This window comes from Temnothorax nylanderi, unplaced genomic scaffold (assembly GCF_030848795.1).
Source record: "Temnothorax nylanderi isolate EJ_2023f unplaced genomic scaffold, tnyl_v1.0 TNYL_tig0323_pilon, whole genome shotgun sequence".
In the NCBI taxonomy this organism is placed as follows: Eukaryota; Metazoa; Arthropoda; class Insecta; order Hymenoptera; family Formicidae; genus Temnothorax; species Temnothorax nylanderi.
In genome coordinates this window covers 150,001-167,914 of record NW_027249385.1, presented here as the reverse complement: position 1 = coordinate 167,914, position 17,914 = coordinate 150,001, and the positions used below count along the sequence as shown (strand labels likewise).

The 17,914-nt window shown below is 41.8% G+C and overlaps 1 protein-coding gene across 3 annotated transcripts in view; it reads left to right on the top strand.

Moving 5' to 3' along the window:
- The window catches only part of LOC139781234 (sodium-coupled monocarboxylate transporter 1-like), an 87,794-nt gene that overhangs the window by 14,741 nt on the left and 55,139 nt on the right, over positions 1 to 17,914 (top strand). For all 3 annotated transcript variants that reach the window (XM_071720062.1, XM_071720061.1, XM_071720063.1), the window contains exon 2: positions 17,793 to 17,901. In XM_071720062.1, the coding sequence (XP_071576163.1) occupies positions 17,793 to 17,901 (109 nt within the window). The remainder of the gene's footprint in view (positions 1 to 17,792; positions 17,902 to 17,914) is intronic.

Sequence of the window (17,914 nt, the reverse complement as noted above, 5' to 3'; positions counted from 1 at the left end):
GAAGTGTCTTAGGCCCAATTCTTTACTTATTATATACTAGTGATCTACCAGCGCTAAAAGGAACTACTATAGCTACATTCGCTGACGACACGGCTATTCTTGCAGTAGACCAAGATCAAGAAAACTCTATCAGAAAATTACAAGAGGCAAGCAATGCAGTTAATTGGACTAAACAATGAAGGATTAAGCTCAACGAACTTAAATCCACCCATATAAACTTCACAAGTAAGAAACTAGCAGAACCAATCTCCTTAGATATTAATGGTACGGTGGTACCCTACCAGATGAATGTTAAATATCTAGGCATGACTCTCGGCACAAAACTCCGGTGGAAAGAGCATGTCAAGAAAAAAAGAATTGAGTTAGACATTAAGTATAAACAACATTATTGGCTTCTAGGAAGAAATTCCACAATGTCAATACGAAATAAGTTGTTGATCTACAACCAGATCTTGAAACCGGTATGGCTTTATGATATTCAGCTTTGGGGCTGCGCCAGAGATAGTAACATTAAAAGTATCTAGACGTTTCAGAATAGGGTGTTGCGTAACATGGTGAACACACCTTGGTATGTTCGCAACTCGGACATTTATCGGGACCTTGGAATCCCAACTGTCAAAGAAGAGATTAAAAGATATGCCGGGAAGCATGAAACCCGGATCCGCCAACATGTGAAAGTAGAGGCTCTTCAACTGCTGGACAATCAACATCATGTCCGAAGGCTAAAGAGAACCAAACCATTTGATCTTGTGTAAGACAAGAGCATAATGTGCGGAAGAAGGGAAACACCGCAGCTAGGGAAAAATCTAAAGGACATCAGTGGATAGACTTTAGTTATTAAGTGTAGTTAATGTGATAGAATAAAATTAATGGTTAGTCTTCTAGACTAGTTTTAATAGAGCAAATATCAGTAAAAAAAAAACAAATTAAGGGGGACATACACCTAGAGACATAAAAAAATAGCCCTATATTCATGAATTTTTGTCTTAGAAAGTATGATGATTATTGAAGCGGGGTTTTACCAGTGTATTATATGTATATTTATTAATATAAGGTTAAATTTTTATTAAAAAATGGTAATTATACAGAAAGAGGGCAACCTCAACGATTTCAACAAGTTTATGTCAGTGCTAAGGGAAGTACAATTTACTGATATGTGTGTATAGACAGTACACATGTAGGCGGAGCTGCCGCCCCTCCTCTGCAGGCAGAAGTGGGTACATATCAGTAAATTACTTCTCTTAGCACTGACGTAAACTGTTATATTTTTCAGTTACATTTGTTCATAACTTTTAAATAAACAGTGACCGCCGATTAAGTTATAAGAAAAAGTTGCTCAGGATCACGTCCTTGACAACATATGTCAAGGTTATTGAAATCAGTGAGGTTGCCCTCTTTCTGTATAATTACCTAAAAAATATAGCAGATATCGTCAGATGTGTTCACTGCTGTTGTGTTTTGGGGTACCTAATATATTGTTGCGCTGCGCTCCGCTATCTCAGAGACACTCGCGTTCGCTCCGCGCACTCCCGGGCTCGCGTGAAAAGAGAGACAACACTTTATTAGGAAAGGAACTCAAGGGTTTATTAGGAACTCTGTACAAGCGTTTCAGGTGGAGAACACGTCCGAACGATCCGAGTCTCCCCGTAGATCTGACAGTCGTTGTTATTACACAGATCAATACATCCCGTCGTTAGGGAACGCGCTTCGGCTTGAAGCTACTCGTGAGCGAAGTTCAGGCTTCTCGTGAGCGAAGTTCCGCGCGCAACGAGTGTTCCAGCACGGGTGCAACACTGCCTCCCTTCTTCGTAGATTGTCGTCCCGACAATCCACAGAAGGGCAGTGCCCCGATACACGACTTCCCGGGCACCAGGCTGGCCCCTTGTTCTACCCCGGGCTGCTGCCACAGGTTAACGAACTGCCCTCTCCTGGTCCCTTGCCGTAAAACACCTCGAGGTAGGCTTCGCTTCTTTCGGCTTCCCGGGAAAGAGCTGGCCAGACTCCTCCCCTCCGACACCAGGGCGAACCATCCTCTTCTGCGGGAACATCCCCCGACGTTACCGCTCTTCCTCGAAATCTTCGGACAAGGGGGGGGGGAAACTGTTGTGGACCCAACGTCTTAAAGACTCCCCGAGTCCCTGTCTCGGCATTTGCCCTACGTCCCACGGAAAAAACCACAACTCAAAAGAACCGTGGGCGAGACAGTCTTCTTAAAGAATTTCTCTTCCAAAGGAGTCTTGGCCGTTGTTCCGCCGCGGTGGTTTAGGTCGAGATCTCACAAGTCCTCTCAAACCGCAGACTCCCTCTAGAGAAAACCAAAGTAATCACGCAGTAAATTCTAAACAGAACAACTTTTCAAATTAAAAAAAATCCAACACTTCATTAAAGAAACTTTTTATTTACAAGCATCTACAATCTTACATCAATTTAATTATTATTTTCTTGTTTATTTCTTTTTCTTTTTTTGGGGGGGCTCCGATCTACTCTAACCTTTCCTTAACTATACTTTTCTCTCACAGTAAAGAGCTAATCTATCCGAATGAACAACCTTTCTTTTGTGTCTGGGAGATTTCTGAATGCAGTATACCACGTCACTAAGCTTCTTTTTTATGCAAAAGGGTCCTTCCCAATTGCTTTGCAATTTCGGGGCTTTTCCTTTCGTCCTACGAGGATTGTAGAACCAGACTTTCTGCCCCTCTTGAAAAAGAATTTGCCTGGCTCCCCGATCGTACCAGGACTTAACCCGAGAAGACTTGATATTCATACGTGCCCTAACACCAGAATGGATTTCCTCAAGTTTTCTCTTTAGATTTCCAATAAATCTCCCGACTGACTGCTCCTCCTCCCCACGAAGTTTTGGAGGACTACCCTGTAACAGATCTAAAGGTAATTTAAGATCTCGAGCAAAACATAATTCGGCAGGAGTTACACCAATGGTTTCGTGTTTCGAAGATCTGTAAGCTAACAAGAACATGGGAACCCAACGATCCCAATCTCGTTGATTCTCAGAAATGTACTTTGCCAGATAATTAGTAATGGTTTGATGCTGACGCTCAACCTGTCCATCCGACTGAGGATGCAAAGCAGTAGTCCTCGTCTTCCTAATTCCAAGAAGATCCATCAACTCCGTAAAAAGTTTTGATTCGAAATTCCTTCCTTGGTCCGTATGTACTTCTAAGGGGACTCCATATCTAGAAACAAACTGATTAATAAAGATTTCTGCTACTGTTCTAGCTCTTATGTTCTTCAATGGGAACGCCTCCACCCATTTAGAGAAACAATCTACAACGACAAGGAGATATTTATTTCTTGATGCAGTTGTTGGAAGGGGGCCAAGAATATCCATTTGGATTCTCTCAAATGGTGTCTCAACATTGTAAATCTGCAAAGGGGATTTCCCTTTCCCGATGGGGCCTTTTTTGGAAATGCAAACCTTACAAGATTTGCACCAATCTTCCACATCTTGTTTGCAAGTTGCCCAATAAAAACGCTTCCGGATTTTCTCCAACGTTTTATTAATACCAAAATGTCCTCCCAAAGGAGAATCGTGGGCCTCTCTCAGAATCTCCTTAACCCGACTTCGAGGAACAACAAGCTGAAAAAAACTTGTTTTCAGATTTGGGGCCTCCCACCTCTTATATAGGATTCCTTCTTCTAAAACTAGAGCGTCCCAATGTAACCAGTAGATTTGAGCGGAAACGTCCCTGTCAGGGATTTCAGTACGTGGAGGACGGATTCCAGTTTCCTTAGCTCGAAGAATGAATGCAATTCCCGTGTCCTCACTTTGTTCCTTACGCCAGACCTCTGGGGTCTCTCTCTGAAGAATCAAACGCGCAACCACCTTGTCCTGTTCTTCGAAATTTTTCTTCTCAACTCTCTCACAATAACCACAGTCAAACTTTTCACACTGACGCCTAGATAGTCCGTCAGCATTCTTATGGGATTCTCCTTTACGATGGATAACCTCAAATTCGAATTGCTGGAGCCTTTCCAACCATCGCGCTAACTGCTCTTCCAAATCTCTGAAGGACATAAGCCATTTCAAAGAAACATGATCGGTTCGGATTAAAAACTTCCGTCCTAAAAGATAATGACGGAAAAATTTAAAAGAGTCCACAACCGCCAAAAGCTCTCGGCGGGTTACACAATAATTTCTCTCCGCCTTATTAAGAACTCGACTGTAATAGGCTATAATTCTCTCCTTCCCTTCTTGTCTTTGCGACAAAACCGCGCCGATACTGATATTTGAAGCATCGGTATCTAAAACAAATTCTCCCTCTTCTTCAGGAAAAGAAAGGGCCGGAGGAGAAGATAAAACTCGCTTTAATTCCTCAAAAACTCTTTGATGCTCCTCCTTCCAAACAAACTTAGTTTGGTTTCCCGTGAGGAAGTAAAGGGATTTCGCCAAAGAAGAAAATCCTTTAATAAACTTCCGGTAGTACGAGCAAAATCCTAAGAAACTCCGCAATTGTTTTCTCGTATGCGGTACTGGCCAATCTTTAACCGCGGTTATCTTTTCAGGATCCGTAGTTATGCCTTCCGCCGAAATAACATGTCCCAAATATCTAACGCTTCTACTAAAAAGAGTGCATTTATTTGGATTCAACTTCAGATTAACTTCCCTTAGGCGTAAAAGCACCGTCTCAAGATTTCTCAGCATTTCGGAAAAACTTTTACCAAAAATAATTACATCATCTAGATAAATTAAACAAATTTTATTCAAAAATTGTTTAAGGACTTTTTCCATAAGACGCTGAAACGTAGCAGGGGCGTTACAAAGGCCAAAAGGCATAACGGTGAACTGCCAGAGACCGTTACCGATAGAAAACGCTGTCTTTTCTTTGTCTTCAGGACGGATTTTCACTTGCCAGTATCCGCTTTTTAAGTCTAAAGTGCAAAACCAGATGTTACCTGATAACTGGTCGAAAATGTCGTCTATTCTGGGAAGAGGAAAAGAATCCTTTTTGGTTACAGCATTAACTTTCCTGTAATCCACGCAAAATCTACTAGAGCCATCTTTCTTTTTGACAAGAACTACAGGTGAGATCCAGGGGCTTTGCGATTCCTCAATCACCCCTTGTTTCCTCATATCCTCAATAATCTTATTCACCTCTTCCCGCATTTGGATTGGAATACGACGGGGAACCTGCTTTATGGGAGGAGAATCTTTCACATTTATAGCATGTTTAACAATATCACAATTCCCTGCAATAATTTCCTTAGAAAACACATCCTGAAAATCACTCAGAAGTTGGGCAAAAATCTCCTTTTGGGACTCATTTAGATATAGAGAATTATTCACAAAAAGTTCTTCTAAGATAGACAAATCTCCTCCAGAAGAACCTTCCACTCGAGAACAATTGAAGACTTTCTCTTTATTTAAATCGGGATCAACAAAGAAAGATTCGAAAACATTTTCCAAATTTACTTTTTTAAGAAAATCCTTTCCCAATAAGCATTCATCAGAAATCTCTGCTACAAACATAAGAACTTCAACAGAATATTTACCTAATTGAACATTAACTTTAACTTTAGATTCTAAAGGAACCCTTTCTCCAGTTGGATACCTCAGATTGCAATTCTCTACTTTAATTCTTTCTATTTTATCTTCAACCATTTTAGAATTAACAACAGAAACATCGGAGCCCGTGTCTATCTTAAAGGAACAACACTTATTGTTTAGTAAACCATTATAACAGAAATCTTTTTCATTTATCTTATCAACTACCACATTTTTTAAACGAAAAACTTTCGGGGTATTTTTCGCAAGAGTTGAGCCCGCCCCGTCAAGCTCAACTAAACCGCGTTTCCCTCTTCGGGGCATTCAGATCGAAAATGCCCCGTTTTCCCGCACGTCCAACATTCCCTTCGGTCGGCGCCAAATTTGCTGCCGCGCGAGTTTCCCTTCCGGCTTCTCCAGCCTTTCTCTTTTTCCTCCTCCTTTCCTTCCTTCTTCCCTTCAACCTCCTTCCGCGCGTCCTTCCTCTCCTCCTTCTCAAAATTCTTTCCAAAATATTCCCTCCTTCTTTCGAAACTATTCCCCTGAATAATTTTTACCGCTTTCGCCCATTCGACGGCTGCTTTTAAGGAGGTTAATCCCTCCAACTGGAGAGTTCTCCTCAGAAAGCCGTCAGATATTGCAGAAACAAATTGCGCGCACGCGATCTTATCTTGAACCGAAAAAGAACACTCGGGGTAAGCTAATCGCGACAGTCTTTCTAATTCCGCGCCAAGAGAAGCCAAATCTTCTAAATTGCGTATAAAAGTTTTGCGACAAACCCCCCTCGCCGAAACGCAACTCCAATTTCGATTTTAATTCTTCGAAACATAAATTCTCTAAATTTTCGACCGACTCTAATACCGTCCGCGCTTTTCCCCTAAGACTCGCGGCCAACGCAACGGATTTTGACGCGTCGTCCCAATTATTCGCACGCGCGATGAGAAGAAATTGGGAGAGGAATTCTCGCAGCGGCGTCGAGCCGTCGAACGTGTCGGGCTTCAACTTGAAGCCCAATTCCGTACGCGCACAACTTCCACGCGTTTCTTCCGCGGCGGCTCGCGCTCTCGCGTCTACGAAATCTACACGCGTCACTTCCGCGACCGCGGCGGCCCGCGCTCCCGTATCTCCGGTCGCGTTAAATAAGGAACTTAGCTGCGGGAGTTCTCGACGCTGTGGCTCCGCTTCCCGCTGTCGCAGCAACGCCGCATAATCCTCACGCATCTGGCGGATCTCCTGCATCATCGCCTGCAGTGTCACCACTTCCGCTGAGACCTGAGGGGCGCTCGAGCCGGGTCGTATCTCCGTCTCTGTCTCGAGCCGTGGAGCTCTCGGCCTCGGGGTTCCCATCCGCGCTCTCTTTCTCGTCGCGGGTGCTGTCAATGGCTCGTCGGTACTCGTCATTTAGTTCCGCTCGTCCGCTCGTCAGATCCGTCCGAACAGTACGATCCGTGTGATCCGTGCGATCCCGGACGAGCCCCCAAAAATGTTGCGCTGCGCTCCGCTATCTCAGAGACACTCGCGTTCGCTCCGCGCACTCCCGGGCTCGCGTGAAAAGAGAGACAACACTTTATTAGGAAAGGAACTCAAGGGTTTATTAGGAACTCTGTACAAGCGTTTCAGGTGGAGAACACGTCCGAACGATCCGAGTCTCCCCGTAGATCTGACAGTCGTTGTTATTACACAGATCAATACATCCCGTCGTTAGGGAACGCGCTTCGGCTTGAAGCTACTCGTGAGCGAAGTTCAGGCTTCTCGTGAGCAAAGTTCCGCGCGCAACGGGTGTTCCAGCACGGGTGCAACATATAATCTATACGGTTTATTTGCGTAACAAAAAAACTCGATTGATTCTTCAAGTATATAGATAATTTTTATCGTAGGGTTTTTTTACGCCTTAGCTTTCTTTTTTAATAGCCAAAAAACGATCGATTTTTTTAAAGCGAAAATTCGTTCTTATATTCAGATAAGTGCCATTTCACAAATATTGAAAATTTTTAAAATTTGCTACGATAAAGACTAGATTTATCTATATACTTGAAGAATTAATCGAGTTTTTTTGTTACAGGTAAACCGTATAGATTATATATTAGGTATCGCAAAACACAACAGCAGTGAACACATCTGACGATATCTGCCACATTTTTTAATATTTTTAAATAAAAATTTAGCCTTATATTAATAAATATACATATAATACACTGGTAAAACTCCGCTTCAATAATCCTCATACTTTCTGAGAAAAAAAATTCATGAATATAGGGTTATTTTTTATGTCTCTAGGTGTATGTCCCCTCTTAAGGACGTTCACTAGTTAATCGATTTTCTATGTATTTGCTTGAACTTTGGACTATATGCTCGTAATAGTGTTATCTATACATTCTATACACCTCAATTGTAAGAACCGTGCCGGTACCAAAGTCGAGATATTCAATGTCAAAGTTACGAATTTTAACACGTAAGGTATAGGCAAAGCGTGTTTTAGAGGGATATTTTAATTTATTGCGACAGAAATTGGTTATGTATTTTGCTAAAAAACTAATATATGATGCATGATGATATTGATGATGATGAACTCGGCGCTACAGCCCGGTGTGGGCCTTGGCCTCCCTCTCGACGCCCTTCCATTCCTCCTTACTCCGCACCTTCTCCCACCAATGTCTAACCCTCATGGTCTTCAGGTCCTCCTCCAGGTCTTGCACCCATCTTTTCCTTGGTCTTCCACGTCCCCTTCTTCCCTCCATGTTTCCATGGAGCAGTTTTCTTGGCAGCCTTTCTTCACTCATCCTCTCTACATGACCCAGCCAAGCTAGCCGGCGTGACTTTACGAATCTTACTATATCTTTCTCCTCAATGGCCAACTCTATCTCTCTGTTCGTTCTTATTCTCCAAATTTCACCTTCCTTCACAGGGCCATATATCCTTCTTAGGATTTTCCGCTCAAATATACGTAAAGCTTTCTCATCGTCAGCTGATAGAGTCCACGCTTCCGATCCATAAGTCACTACCGGCCTGATAAGTGTCCTGTATAGTTTGAGCTTCAGGTGCCTGGACAAGAGGGTCGATTTCAGGAGCTTACTGTTGGCAAAATAGGCTCTATTCCAGCATGATGATATTAGGAATGACATATTACAAAATGGGGATACGTAGCGGTACACTTTATGTGTAATTGTAATCCGGTATTTTGACGGTATTTTGACGAGATTTAGAAGCGTGTCGCCGTGTCGCCATGGAGAAGTGGCAACACTGTACAGTCTACGTTAAAAATTGTGGAGTGGAGAAAAGGTCGCGCTGTACGGAAAGACAGCCGAACGCGCGCGAAACTTTTGGCTACGATTATAATCGGTGAACGTCCTTAAGGGAAATGGTAAGGTTTAAAATTTCAAAAAATTTGATTTTTGGTTTTTTACATATTCTGGTAGTGTGATTTTTTAAGAATATTTCCCAGTTTGGTTTTTTTGAGAAATTCGCAAAATTGTGCTCAGGAAAGTTAAATATGTGAGTGCTGGCTGGCAAAGTGTCCGCGTGCAAGTTTGCCTTGTGCTACACTTTTCCCTCGTGTTTAAAAGAGGCCAAAGCCGAAAAAAATCTGTGATGTTCTGTGATTACTGCTGCAATGGAAGCTGACCTGGTGACGTCATTTTATATCGCGGATAATTTTTGAGCTTCGTACGTATCAATTTTCTAGCTAAAACTAGTATTCTAAACTTTAATCGTGTTTTTCTTGAAATGGCATTTTTCGCTAGTTTTGCCACGATAACTCACGAACGGCTGCAGATATCGACTTGATTTTTTCTTTAAATGCAGATAACGTTGTAATCTTGACGTACTCTTTTAGACTTTAGGTTCAGTCTATAGAGGGGGATCTCACGAACAAAATGGCACAAAAAAATTGAAAAATTCCAGCTCGTTCACCAGGAATCGTGGCAAGAACAGAGCAGTGCGCAAATCGCGCGGTCGCCTTCAATCATCAATATCACCCTTAATTATTTATATTCTTGGGACTTTTACGTCTCGTTTAGTTCGTTAAGAAAGCACTAATAACATGCTTCAAAAGAAAATTTACGTATATGTAGTATACGCACTTTATTGATATGCGATTGTTACACTTGTGTTGACTAGAGAGGACTGAGCGCAAGCCACGCCGCGATCCAGGCTCACGCCGAGGGACACACGGGCAATACGTGAAACACACGTGGGCCACTCTCGCGCGGCCCACACTGTTATCGCGTTAACGTACATACATCACAATTTCCTCCCTCTTTAATTTTGGACCGCCGCTCTCTCTGAGCGTAGCCGCATCAGTTCAGGCATTGCCCCCTTCTTACCTTCACTATAATTTTCCTCCGATTGCCGGAACGCGATTATTTGATCAATATGACGTTTCCAGATAAGTGAGGATGATACCCGAACCTCGAAAGTTACCGGAGATAGTTGTTTTGTTATCATAGCCTTTACTCGTTTCCGATTTTTAACACGATGATCATCGACCATCACTATGTCGCTTGGTTTGAAAATTACGCGACGATTTCCCGGTCTATGCTTAACCTGCGCGGCCTGACGGTCCTCTACCTCGTCCTTCACGTTCGGCTTAAGTAAATCGAATCTGGTTCGTAGCTCGCGTTTGTACAACAATGAAGCGGGGCTGCGACCAATAGTAGTTTGAGACGACGCTCGATAATCGAATAGGAACAAATTAATAGCGTGTTCTAATGGTTTCCCTTCCTTCATTATTTTAGTCACCTTATTTTTGAAAGTACCAACGAAGTTCTCGGCTGCACCGTTAGTTGCCGGATGATAGGGTGGTGAGAAACTGTGCTTTACTTTGCACTGCTTTAAAAAAACACGGAATTCCTCGCTCGTAAACTGACGACCATTATCGGTTACCACGTGCCTCGGTAGGCCGTGTCTCGCAAACAATTTTTTAAAAATTCCTACCGTTTTCGCCGCTGTGATATTCTGACCCTTGTCAACAATTTCAGGCCACTTTGAGTGGGCGTCAATTACTAACAGAAACATACGCCCGTATAGCGGACCGAGGAAGTCACTATGGACCCGTGACCACACTCTATCTGGCCAAGGCCATGGTGTTAACGGTGTCTTTGCCGGATTCTTTCTTTCCTCAACGCAAACACTACATGCTTTCGCGGTAGCTTCTATTCCTTATCAATACCGAGCCACCACATATATGTCCGGGCTATCGACTTCATTCGGACCATTCCCATGTGTGATCCGTGCAACTCCCTCAATACGCTTTTTTGCAGATCCTCAGGGATTACTATTCTACTACCTCGCAATAGGCAGTCTTTCTCTACTGTAAAATCAGTGCTCTTCTCTTTGTACTTCTTCTCCTCCTCAGAGAGCTGATCTGTTGTTGGCCAGCCCTCTCTCACGAATCTCATGACTCTACTGAGCACTTTACATTTCTTTGACGCGCTTTGCACATCAACTACATCCACCGCATGCTCATCGACTTTCTCTATATAACTTAACCTATTGTAGTCTTTCTAAACAACGAGAGTTGAATCAGCGATTGGCAACCGGGACAATGCATCGCAGTTTCCGTTATCTTCCGATCTTACATACTCAATATTATACGTAAATCCCGATAAAAAATACGCCCATCTTTAAAGCCTACTGGCAATTGTTAATGGGATCTCCTTACGCGGACCAAAAATGTGCATGAGTGGACGGTGATCGGTTCTGAGCGTAATTTCTCGGCCGTACACATAATTGTAAAACTTTTTAAATCCAAAAATAATGGCTTCCGCCTCCTTATCGATTATCGCTCAATTCAACTCGCGTTCTGGAATTATCTTCGACGCGTACGCGATCGGTCATTCGCTACCATCTTTATACCTGTGCGAGAGTATCGCCGAAAGCCCGTATCCTGATGCGTCGCAAGCTAATACAAGTTCCTTGCTAGGGTCATAACGTGCCAGAATCTTCTCGGACGTCAAAACTTCTTTTACCCACCCGAACGCTTTTTCGCATTTCTCACTCCACGTAAAGCGCTCGGTTTTGGTACACTCATACAGTGATTTTAGTAGCTCCGCTCGATGGGGTAAAAATCTAGCATAATATGTGATTAGTCCCAGGAAGGACGTTAACTCTTTTGGGTTTTTGGGTCGTGGTGCTTCTACCATCGTTTTAATTTTACTTGTTGCCTTACGGAGACCCCTTTTGTCGATCACGAAACACAAAAGTTCAAGTTCCTTCCTGAGAAAGTCGCACTTTTCCTTATTGACCTTGAGGCCATTCTCTTGTAATGTACGCAGTACTACTTTAAGTGCTTTGTAATGTTCTCGGTCATTTTTCCCCGTAACGTAAATGTTATCTAAGGAAGCTATTGCGTTAGAGATGCTTATCAGGCAGTCCTCCGTCTTACGTTGGAAATCCCCTGGGCCTGACGCCACCCCCTCCGTCATTTTCTTATACCGAAAATAACCCTTATGAGTAACAATAGTAAAATAATCTTGCGATTTTTCTTCGACAGGGATTTGTATGTAAGCATGAGAGAGATCGATCTGAGAGAACGTCTCCCCTCCTGCAGTGCTCCAAACATTTCATCGATTAGCGGTAGAGGGTGTTTGTCTATTATCAGCCACGGATTCAACGTCAATTTGAAATTTCCGCATATACGTACATCTTCGTTCGATTTAATCACCGGGACTATCGGCGTAGCCCACTCACTCGCGCCTACAGCTTCAATATGCCCCAGCGATTCCAGTCTATTTAACTCTTTCTCGACTTTCTCTTTAAGGGCAAAAAGTACATGTCGAGCCTTTAGCGCGACTGGGCGGGCCCCGCTCTATAATTTTAGTGACAATGTTCCCTTATTATATTGACCGACCCTCTCCTTCTGTCGAACAGTGCCGGGAACATTCTTATTAAGTTCTCCGCGATAGTAGACCTATTTAACATATTAATTTCTACGACTCTGTGAATACTATTTTTGAACGGCCACATTTTAAGCGCCTTTAGCCAATCTCGACCGATCAAGGTTGGCCCGTTCGACGGCATCACATACAAATCAAGACGCGCCGCAATGCCTTTCCGCTACAACTATGACCTTTTTTAATACGCCTACTGGGAATTACAACACCGCCGTAGCACTTTAGTTCTAGGCTCGTACCCTCTAAAGACGTTCTCTTAAAGTACTTCTGTCTATTCGCTTCACTAATCACTGCCACTCCCGCTCCCGTATCCATTTCCATGGTGATGTGGACTCCCTCGATTTGGACGTCCACTAGGACTGGGTCTACTCGGCGGTCCTGTGGAGGGTTTCCTTCCGTCCGGTTGACACATGTGACCAAGTTGAAAAAATCGCCTCCCCTAGCCTCGTCCAAGCGGTTCTCATCTCCGTCGTGAATGTACCTCAGCTGCTGCCTCGATGCCTGCTGGCTGGTATTGACCTCCCGAGTTCGTTCTGCTGTTCTCTCGCCAGTGCCCTCACCTCTCGTTCCAGTCACGCCTCTGCACATGATTCGCAGATGACCTCGCTTGTTGCACAAATCGCAAATTTTGTCTCGGTGTCTACAGTTCCTGTACCAGTGGTTTTTTCCCCCACAGCAGTAGCACGTCTTCGAAACATCACCTTATTGCTTTTCCTGCCCTCTTCGAGCAGCACTTGATTTCTCTTTAGTCTGTCGCTTATGGTCGGGCTTTTTCCGTGGATTTTTTCCTTTGGCCAGGAAATTTATTTCCTGTTTCGCCTGTTCTCCATGACTCAAACTTGCCGTAGTAACCGCGTTTTTTCTCGCTAGCTCACGACCGGCAGCTATCTTATACGCGGTGTCATATGTTAGTGCGTCTGTACGGAATAATTCCACTCTCGTGTCATGGTCCTTCAGTCCACACACCAACTGGTCGCGTAAAGCCGTGTCTCTATCCGCAAAGTTGCAGTGGAGTACCATACTCTTCAATCTTACTGCAAATTCGGCGACCGACTCTGTTGACGTCTGCGTCGATTGGTGGAATTTGCAGCGTTCCATCACCTCGGATGGCTTTGGGCACAGGTGGTCTGTCACCAGCTTCGTCAATTCTGCTTTGTAACTGGTTTTACCGGCGCACAGAGATCCCTCACTAGCGTATACTCTGCGCTTATTTTCGTCGACAAGACCGCACGTTTCTTATCCTCTGTAGTCACATCGGTAGCTATGAAGAACAATTCAAGCCGTTCTATGAATACTTCCCAGTCGTCTCGTCCTAGCTGGAATTCGAGCTTTGTTGATGTTTTGTTCTCTGCCATGTTGTAGAGATCGTCGAATAACACTCGCGTTTGTTCTCTCTCAGCTATAACTCAGCTATAACTCAGCTATAGCTTCTCTAACGCTTCCTTTGTCTCTCCACCCTCGCTTGTCTGTGCCTCACTGTCTAACGTTCTTCCAAGTTCACTGTTGTCCGTCGACTCACTCTCACTTTGCTCCAAAGAGGGCCCCCTGGCCGTACACCAGTGTGGCTAACTGCTTTCTTAAGTCGTCGATCGGCGTGTTCTCGGTGCACGATGCACCTCGATTCCGAAAATCCACCCTGTTTTCTGTTTCGCGCTCTCTTCTTTTGAGCCAGACATCCGATTATGCTCTCATGTTTGCAGTTTCCGACTTTATGCGCTGATCGCACTTCTTTTATGTCCGTTACATTCGCACTTGTGTCCGTTATCCTCGTCGCCAAAATTGTAGTATACGCACTTTATTGATACGCGATTGTTATACTTGTACTGACTAGAGAGGACTGAGCGCTAGCTCACGCCGAGGGACACACGGGCAACACGTGGAACACACGTGGGCCACTCTCGCGCGGCCCACACTATTGTCTCGCTAACGTACATACATCACAGTATATTTATTTGTTTGTCCACAAACGACATTTGAATTTTACCCAATTTTCGGCCGTTTAAACCTTACCATTTCCCTTAATTAGTAGAAAACAAATGATACAATAAAAAATAAACCTTTCCATTTAAAAAATTTAACTTGGGCTCTACTGGGCCCAATACCGGGCCCCGGACCCAAAATCTAATAAGATCGTCTATTGGCCCTCTCCAAATCATGTAACTTTTGTCTGAAACATTTTTGTCTATGACGAGTTACAGAAGAGATATTAAAATGCACTATTTAAAATGGAACACCCTGTATAGTCAAGAATTAAACGATGAAAGTATTTAGTTAGATGGGCCAAATGTTTGATGAAAATGATGAAATATCTTGATGATCTATATTTCACCAAATATGGTCAACGTAACTATAAATACTTTTTTCACAACACCTCCACGGAAAGTTTGACTTTCCATGCCTGTAGAGAGGGGCGAAAGTGGCCAATTTCTCGCCAAGGCGGCATAGCGGGCGGAAAGTATCAATTTTCTTCCCTAGGGAGGAAAGTAAGCCCTGGCGTGAAATGGCCACTCTCGCCTCTCTCTAGGCATGGAAGTCGAACTTTCCGTAAAAGTGTTGTGAAAAATATCGTGTGCACCTCGGGTCGAAAGACTCGTGTGATTTGCCGCCCGAGCCGAAGGCGAGGACGGCAAACTTCACACTCGTCTGAAAAACGCTGCTTTCTCCCCTTGGTGCACAATATATACTATATTAGTATACCTTTTACACGGTTATACAGTCCCAAAACTCGCAAATATGGAGTACAGGATGCGATTCTATATGCTAAAAGAAACAACTTTTTCCTTTAGCAAAATTGCGTCTGACAAGTAGTTTTTGTAGCAAAGTAAATTAAAGTTAACGAATGAGCGTTCTCGTTTATGTGGCATTCAGGGCCGACGCACGCTCCTCAGTCACTCGTACCTAGTTTTCTGTATTATATTACTTAAGATATGATAAAATTTAACAAAATAAATATTGCTTATGTTCCTTTCATAATAAATAAATAAAAGAATTGTCTGATTTCGTAGCACTATTTGAAAATTAAAAAAATGTAAATAGTTAAAAATATAAATATGCTTTGTGTGCTGAACATGCTATTATTCTAAATATTGCACAATTATGTATGACAGTTAAATAGTATCACTAAACTTGAGGAATAGTTTACTAGAACTCTCAGCGCACAAAGCATATTACTATTTACATTTTTTAAATTTTCAGATGGTGTTGCGGAATCAGACAATTCTTTTATTCATTTATTATGTAAGGAATATAAGCAATATTTATTTTGTTAACTTTTATTGTATTTTAAGCGATATAATACAGAAAAAGAGCAAGGACTAGATACGAGCGACTGATGAGTGTGCGCCGGCTCTGAGCGCGTAAACGAGAGCACTTATTCGTTAACTTTAACTTACTTTGCTACAAAAATTACTTGTCAGACGCAATTTTGCTTAAAAAAAGTTGTTTCTTTTAACATAAAGAATCGCGTCCTGTACTCCGTATCCGCAAGTTTTGGGATACCCTGTATACGATTTTATACGTCATTAATTTATTATTCATATTTGAAATTTAAATTTTGAATATAATTATTATCCGGTCAAATTGTGAAAAATGGCAGAATTGACTGAATAGCTGGATAGATTAACTATCCGGCCAGATACCCGGATTATAAAAAAGTAATCAAATTAGCTGAATATCGGATAATTGCCGGGTATCCGGCACATCCCTAATTATAATATAGTAAATCCTCGTTAACACAAACCCTGTTAACACACACACTCTGTTAACCCGAACTAAAATTTGGGTCCCGGCAGACTTGTACAGATTTTGTGGACCTTTCTCCCGTTAACGCGAAATTCGGTTAAGGGGACTGGTAAGATTTAAACGGCCGAAAATTGGGTAAAATTAAAATATTGTTTGTGGACAAACAAATAAACATACATAAATATTTTTTTAAAGCAAGTTATTAGTGCTTTCTTAACGAACTAAACGAGACGTAAAAGTCCTAAAAATATAAATAATTAAGGGTGATATTGATGATTGAAGGCGATCGCGCGATTTGCGCACTGCTCTGTTCTTGCCATGATTCCTGGTGAACGAGCTGGAATTTTTCAATTTTTTGGTGCCATTTTGTTCGTGAGATCCCCCTCTATAGACTGAACCTAAAGTCTAAAAGAGTACGTCAAGGTTACAACAATGGCAGCCAAAAAAGAAAAAATTTCGAAAAATTTAAGTTATTTGTTGTTAAAACAGTTACAAAAAATTAATTTTTGTGCGCTAAAATAGGTTCAGTTTATGGAGAAATACGTTATCTTCATTAAAAAAAAAAATCAAGTCGATGTCTGCAGCCGTTCGTGAGTTATCGTGGCAAAACTAGCGAAAAATGCCATTTCGAGAAAAACACGGTTAAAGTTTAGAGTAACTCTTTGCCAGCCAGCGCTTACTTTTTTAACTTTCCTGAGCTCATTAATTTTTCGAATTTCTCAAAAAACCAAACTGGGAAATATTCTTAAAGAATCATACTACCAGAATATGTAAAAAATCAAATTTTTCGAAATTTCAAACCTAACCGTCCCCTTTAACACGAACTTTGAACTTTTTGGTCCGTGCAGAGAAAAGTTCTCGGTTAATCCTCGCAAATCGCGTATGAGTATTGAATAATATGTAAACAATATTATATTGTGATATTCATGTATATTATGTTTTACACGTCACATTTATCAAAATAATAGCGCCTTGTTAGTTTTCCACGATGAGCAAGCAAAAGCAGACGTGTATTGATTTGAAAAAAAAAGTTGAAATATTACAAGAAGTTGATTAAAATAAATGATTAAAAAGTTGACTAAAAACCGAGATTGTTAAATATTTAAATATAATCAACGCTCTCAACGATAATAAAAAATAAGGAACTAATATGAGACAATTGCATCAGGAACCGTTACTGCGGAAGCTAAACGCATTCGCAGAGCACAACATGAAGATGTCAAAACTGAATTATTAAATTGGTTTAATCATATGCAAGTTTAAAATATTTCAATAACTGGACCGCTAATTCAGGAAAAAGCGATATCTATAGCAGATAATTTAGGTGTCAAAAATTTTAATTGTTTAAGTGGTTGGTTGTGGAGATTCTAAGTTCGTAAAAGTTATATATTTTATTTAAGTTGCTGTATAAATAATAAAGAATATATTATAGATGTAATATTATCTACTAAATTTTTTTAGTTGACCTCGTTAACACAAACGAATTCGTGTTTCCTCTTTAACCCGAACACCCGGTTAACACGAACTCAAATCCCGGTCCCTTCGAGTTCGTGTTAACGAGGGTTTACTGTAGTTATAATAGTCTATAATTATTATAGTTATTACATCAGAACTATATAATTATTTTTCAACTTAATGTTCTTAATAATTATGCATTTTAGAGCACTTTGGTGTTTTATGATTGGAGTTATAATGCTGATTAGTATATGTGGATATGCTGGTATGCTGATTTATGCTTGGTATTATGAATGTGATCCACTTACGACCAAGGTAACATTTATAT